Below are 6,797 nucleotides of genomic sequence, written 5' to 3'. Positions count from 1 at the left end.
AGGGCATTGTGGACCAGGTGACACACACCTTGCCTTCCTTGTCCCCCCACCACCAGCTGAAGTTGCCCCCAAAGAGCCCAGCGACCACAGCTTTGGTTTCACGATGCCCAGACGGCAGAGGCAGGGAGTTGGTGCACGCGTGGTTGCTCCTCAGCTTTGGAGTTTCAGAGCCAGGCTGGCACCCGGCTGGCACCTGGCTCGCACCCGGGCACCGAGTTCCACACCCGCCCCCACCACTCGGCTCTCCTGCCAGCATGTTTTGAGCCAAAATAGTTCCCCAGATAAACTAGGACTAGACACAATTAATGGAGGTGTTTTCTTCTTCAATTGGGGGTGGGGGGCAGGCAGGAAGCACTAATAAGAGGCCATCCACCCTGGAAGTGGTGTGAAGATCCCATGCTCCCAGTCTCCCGACCCCTGAAGGAAGATGCTGGGAGGGCCCAAATCAGCATCCATCTCCTGTAGTGGCCTATTCGAGGGGAGCAGTAGTGGGGAGCGGTAAACTAACTAATATTAAATTTCTAATCTCCCAGCTAGATCACTGCTAGAGCAAGAATGACATGTTATGAAAAGCAAACTCTGCATCCCAAACACCAAGGGTCTGATTTCTTAGCCTCTTCTCTCTTTGCATATGAGCTAAGATGTTTTTGAGGCAGGAAATAAAGGAACTGAGGGTACAGGAACCCAGACCTGGGGAAGGAAAAGGCAGGCCCTTGGTTCTACCTCCATGGAGCCGGGAGAGGGAAATCCATGAGCTTCACCCAACTTCCCTAAAGAGCTTTTATCTCTACTTCCCAGTGTTCTAGGGGTTCCCATTAAGTCCCTGAGGACAGGTCATAAGTAGACCGTTCACTTTTGCAGGAGTCTTTGGCCACTGAACACAGAATTATAGATCCTCTATTTAAATAGCATCCAAATAGACTAGAATACTGAACAAAATGTGGGGCTGCCTGGACCTTTTGGGGACCAGCAATCTGCAAGTCATTAAGGTATTTGTGCTTAAGGCAGTGATTTTTAAAGTCACTGTGGGCACCGGGGATTGCAGGAACTCTTTCTGCCATTTATTGTGCATTCTCGAGTACCCTTATCTCACCCTCTCAGAAATAAAATTCATCTCCAGCAAAGGAAGTGCTTGCTCCAGATTTGTCTGTCTTTCCCCAAATCGCAAATTTTCAACACATGTAAGTTACAGCTTAGCTCCCAGTACCCCACTAAAAATATTGTTCTCATCAGTTTCTTTTTGCCTTTGTCCCACATCCCCACTCCCCCCACTTCACTCTTCAGTGTTCAATTCCACATTCGCCCCTGGTGCAGCTGAAGAAGCAAGGAGAGACAGTGGTCGACCTCATCCCAAAACATGTGCACTTTCTGAGGCTGTTCATTGGAACACATTGTCTCCAGACAGTACAGAGCTGGGTGCTGGGGCTTCTGCGTCGTCTCTAGAATTCACTGAAAACAGATTGCCGGAGACACCCCTCCTTCCCCCAACAAGCAACAACTCTGTCTCTCTCTCTCTCTCTCTGTCTTCCCCCCACCCCTTCATTTTTTTTCTCTCCCTTTTTTTTTTTTTTTAAGCAATGCTTTGTTGTGCTAAAACTAGTTGGACGAGTTAGGGTGTTGCTGCTGCTCCGGAGGCCCTGGCCAATGGAACCCGATCCACCCCGCTGTGCGTAAGCGCGCAATTAAGGATTTAACCAAGGCTGTGCTGCGCTTCAGCCAGCAGTCAGCCTGACGGAGACAGAGCCTCCGCGACTCCCAGCCTCCTCCTCGCCGCCGCCGCCGCCGCCGCCGCCGCCTCTCCTCCTCCTCCTCTTCCTCCTCCTCCCTCGCTCCTACAGCCATGTCAGCTTAGACCAGAGCAGCCCCACAGCCAATTCGGGCCGCCGCCGCCAGCGAGCGATGACAGGAGTGTTTGACAGAAGGGTCCCCAGCATCCGATCCGGCGACTTCCAAGCCCCGTTCCAGACGGCCGCAGCTATGCACCACCCGTCTCAGGAATCGCCAACTTTGCCCGAGTCGTCGGCTACCGATTCCGACTACTACAGCGCCCCGGGGGGAGCCCCGCACGGCTACTGCTCTCCTACCTCGGCTTCCTATGGCAAGGCGCTCAACCCTTACCAGTACCAGTACCACGGCGTGAACGGTTCCGCCGGCAGCTACCCCGCCAAAGCTTACGCCGACTACAGCTACGCCAGCCCCTACCACCAGTACGGCGGCGCCTACAACCGCGTTCCGAGCGCCACCAGCCAGCCAGGTACCGGGAGTGGGGGTGGGAGTCAGGATTCGGGGAGAGGGAGATGCGGTAGGACATGGGGGAGCCGCGCCATCCACTGCAATGGGGGAGCACTCGGCGGAAGGGAGTGGGGGCCGGGTTTACAAACGAGAGAGATTCCCGGGCCAGCATTTTAGAGATTCTTAGCAGAAGCAGCCTGCGGGGGGTGTTCGGACCAGCGTCTCTTCTCTTCGGTCCCTTCAGGCGACCGCTCAGTCGCTGGATTCTCAGTTTGCCCGGTCAGGAAGCCAGCTAAGCTGGAAAGGGAGTAGGAAGAAGGCTATTTGTTGGATTTGGGCGGGGGGGGGGGGGGGGGGGGGGGTAGGCGAGCTCGGTCGGTGGGAATCGGGATGCACGGCTGCCTCAAAGACTCCGTGGGGAACAGTATGGAAGCAGCTGCGAGCCAGCGTGGTGTGGGTGCCCGGAGCACACGGGGCAGGGTGGGGGCCCGCGAGCCCTAGCCCGCCAGAGGAAGAGCGCGCCGAGAGCCTTGCGGTTTATCCAAGGCATTTCCAAAAACAAAAAGCCATTTAAAGGTGGAGGAGGTTTGCTGAAGGGTCACGTTATTGGAGCAATATTTTTTTTTCTCCATTGGGTGCCTAAAATTTGTTTCTCCTTCCCATCTCCTTTTTCAAGGCGTCTCCTTTTTCATCTGCCTTGAAACTTAGTTGGAGAGTTTGAGGGTTAGTGAGTTTGGGCGGTAAGAGAGGTATGAGGTCTCCTTGGAGAGGTTTTGCTGGTCAGGTTTGATCTCTTCCCACCAGCACATTAATAATCCTGCTAATATTAGCATCCCCTGCTCTGGCAGAATGGAGACCACAGTCCTCATCCTCCACCCTTCCTCTCCCTGGAGCTCGGCGCGCGCGCGCGCGCACACACACACACACGCACACTGCAAGGAGAGGGTCTCCGCCCCTTTCAGAGATGGGCACTTTTGATAAGAAGGTACTTTTGTGAAAGGGGACTTGTGGCCCCAGGGCACGTTTGGAAAACACGCGTTCGGAAAGTGTCCGCTCCCCGCCCCCCACCCCCCAGTCTATACTACCAAGTCTGCTAAATTCGTCCTGATCTGCCGCCCCTTTCCTACGAAAACACCCCACCGCAGATTCTTTTTCAAATTGTAACTCTTGATAAACTTTACAAGATTGCCGGGGTGGCTGGGTGAGTGGATGGGGGCGGGGGGAGGAGAAGTGGGGTGTCCTCGTTCCTTTCAGTGGCTCTGTGCTTCGTGCATACATGAAAGATTTTTTTTTTCCTTTTGGCCAAGAACTTATTAAGTCTATTTGTAAAAGAAACCAGACACATCTGTGCCCTCGCAGATCTGCAGGGAGATTATGGGGGCTGCATAATCGACCCTCTGTCTGCGGCGGCTCGGACCGCTTGCCTCTGAATGGAAGGAGCAGTTTGCTTGTGGGTCTTTGAACTTTGGAGACCTCGGTTAGCGTCTTCCCTGCCCATGCGTCTGGCCTCTGCGGCCGCCCGAACAGACACTGACATAAGGGGGACCACAGCCCGGGCTTCCTCGCTTGAATCCCCGGGAGAGACGGGTCCAGAACTCACCCCAGAGCCGTCGGTGAACACAAGGTGGGACTGAAAACGAATCCGGGTGAAGCAAGAACCGCTGCAAGGGCTAAATCCCGGACGCCGAGAAGGGAGTTCTGCTGTGCCAGACGCTCTGCAAAAACCCAGGAGAACCTGAATAAACAGAAGGAAATTAATCAGGCTACCTGGCCTTTTCCATGATGAGGGGCCGGGGGGTGGGGGTGTCCCGTTAAGTAAAGGTGGTGATATGGGGAAAAGAGAGTGAAGGCTGCGTGGTAAGAATTTCAAGGACTGTACTCGCAAGTTCTGCAAAAGGGCCATTGTCTGCCAACGAGTTCTAACCGGGTCTGTTTTGATTATTTAGAGAAAGAAGTGGCTGAGCCCGAGGTGAGGATGGTGAACGGCAAACCAAAGAAGGTTCGTAAACCCAGGACTATTTATTCCAGCTTTCAGCTGGCCGCGTTACAGAGAAGGTTTCAGAAGACTCAGTACCTCGCCCTGCCCGAACGCGCCGAGCTGGCCGCCTCGCTGGGACTGACGCAAACACAGGTAAATCCGGCCGCGGCCTGGGCCAGAGCCCCGGTGGGCTGCAAGCCTGGCTGGACCGCGCGGTTCGGTCCCGGCGGGCTGGAGCCGACTCATCAGGGCCCGCGAGAAACTCACAGACAGACACTGACCCCGCGCCCTCCCCTCTAGAAGTCAGGCCGGGTGCCGTCGCCGGGAGTGGTGGGGACGGCAGCGAGACGTCGTTCATCCCCAGAAGCAGCCCCCTGCCCTTCGACTCTACAGGGGCTGAGGGGCCACTTCCCTAGATTGGAAGCAAGGGGAGGGTTGTCTCGAGGACACCCTCGCAGCCTTAAGACACTGTCTAGTGCTCCGCACAATGCAGAGCAGCGGGGGTCTCAGGCCGCGCGCTGGCGGCCGGAAGCAGAGGGTCACGCCCTGCGCCTGCGGCCGGTCCGAGGTGGGGGGCGCTGTGGCTCGGGGAAGTCTGCCCTGCATGGTCCCCTTCACTCCCACCGCAACCCTACGGGGGCCTACGGAAAAATAAAGAATGTCCTCGAAGCCGAGCAGGAGTGAGAGTTAAAGGAGGCGGTCGAACAGCGGGGAGACCACTCCTTGGTCCCCCTCCCACCTCGCGCGAACGCGCCCCTGGCGCACTGCGCTCAGGCGGTTGTTTTGGAGACGTTCGTGGCGCCGTGTTGCGTGCTTCCCGCGCTGTGTTACACGTGCGCGCTCGCCGGCGCGGACACTCGCGCCCCCGCCCCCGGCCCCAACCAAAGACCGAAGCCTGGGGGTCCTGCCCCAGCGGCGGCCCCTCTGGGGCCCATGATCTAGGCTGTGCCCCCGGGTCCAGCCCCTTCACCATAGGCCGCCAGCTGCGGGGGGACGCCAGTGTCCGGCCTCCTGGGGGCCGAATTAAGCCTCAGGTCGCCGCCCTGGGGGAGGCGCGCGGGCAAGCACCTGAGCGTCCCGGTAACGTGTGCCTTTGTTCCCCCCCCCACCCAGGTGAAAATCTGGTTTCAGAACAAAAGATCCAAGATCAAGAAGATCATGAAAAACGGGGAGATGCCCCCGGAGCATAGCCCCAGCTCCAGCGACCCTATGGCGTGTAACTCGCCGCAGTCTCCAGCGGTGTGGGAGCCCCAGGGCTCGTCCCGCTCGCTCAGCCACCACCCTCATGCCCACCCTCCGACCTCCAACCAGTCCCCCGCGTCCAGCTACCTGGAGAACTCGGCTTCCTGGTATCCGAGCGCAGCCAGCTCAATCAATTCCCACCTGCCGCCGCCCGGCTCCTTACAGCACCCGCTGGCGCTGGCCTCCGGGACACTCTATTAGACCTGCCGCTTTCTCTTGCTCTCTTTTTTGGGACTACTGTGTTTTTGCTGTTTTAGAAAATCAACCTTTTTTAAAAAAGAAAAAAAAAAGGCATTCATATGGGAAAGTTTGGAAAAACAGAAACAAACAAAAAAAAATTCATGTGTAAAGCTTTTTTTTTTTTTTGCATGTAAGTTATTGCATTTCAAAGGACCCCGTCCCCCCTTTTTTTACAGACGAACATTTTTGCGCAACTGTGGACACTATCAATGGTGCCTTGAAATCTATGACCTCAACTTTTCAAAAGACTTTTTGCAATGTTATTTTAACCATGTAAATAAGTGTAGATAGAAGAATTAAGCTGTATATTCTGGATAAATAAAATTATTTCGACCATGAAAGCAAAATGTTTCTAAAAGATACTCCATTTGCCCCCCTTACAATGGGCTAGTGACATTTTGTGCAGGCTATTAAAGGAAGTCAAACTATAGAGATACAACAAGGCAAAAAGGAAAACAGAACATGGGGATGCATGCATACAGTACTGTAGATGTGCGTATGTTGGATGCTGTACTTTTTATGTCTATATACATATGTGGCCTGTTTAGAGTACTGCCATATAATATATATTTAGGTGATTTTTTGCCTAACCACAAAAACGTTTAGATAATTTTAAGTTTAACCCCAAATTGTTTCAGGTAGAAAGTAATGCTGAAATCTAAATACAGCCCTCCCTCTCTGTGTGTGAGTAAGAAAGAAGCAGAAATCCCTCAATAACCACTCTGAATTCTAAGCTCAAAGCAATTATGGTGGAGCCTACCCCACCCCCCCATCAGCCTCAGTGTATTGCCAGAGCAATTAGACAAATTACACTCCCTTCAAAGGGAGCTTCCAGAGATGAGAAAATGAAAAAAAGAAAACGAAAATTCCCCTCCTATTACTTTTTTTTTTTTAATCTGAAATCTTTGCAGTGTGGCAAATGGTAGTGCCTTGGACTCCCTAATGTATGATTATAAATTTATCTGAGTTCTTTCACAAGAGGAAAGAATCACAGGACTTGAAAACGATGATGGATCTAAATCAGTAGGCCAAGCAGGGCATGTGGCGGGGGCGGGGAGGCGGTGATGGGGTGGGGGGGCGGGCGGTGTTGGGGAGGAGGGAGCTT

General features: G+C 54.2%; 1 protein-coding gene across 1 annotated transcript; it reads left to right on the top strand.

The window, feature by feature from the left end:
* Positions 1 to 1,570: 1,570 nt before the first annotated feature.
* DLX5 (distal-less homeobox 5) lies at positions 1,571 to 6,561 on the top strand. Its single transcript, XM_006061078.4, has 3 exons — positions 1,571 to 2,254; positions 4,179 to 4,363; positions 5,324 to 6,561. The coding sequence occupies exons 1-3, from the start codon at positions 1,900 to 1,902 to the stop codon at positions 5,651 to 5,653; spliced, it is 870 nt and encodes a 289-aa protein (XP_006061140.1). The 5' UTR covers positions 1,571 to 1,899; the 3' UTR covers positions 5,654 to 6,561.
* Positions 6,562 to 6,797: the final 236 nt, after the last annotated feature.

This window comes from Bubalus bubalis, chromosome 8 (genome assembly GCF_019923935.1).
Source record: "Bubalus bubalis isolate 160015118507 breed Murrah chromosome 8, NDDB_SH_1, whole genome shotgun sequence".
In the NCBI taxonomy this organism is placed as follows: Eukaryota; Metazoa; Chordata; class Mammalia; order Artiodactyla; family Bovidae; genus Bubalus; species Bubalus bubalis.
This window is presented reverse-complemented; position numbering and strand designations above follow the sequence as displayed.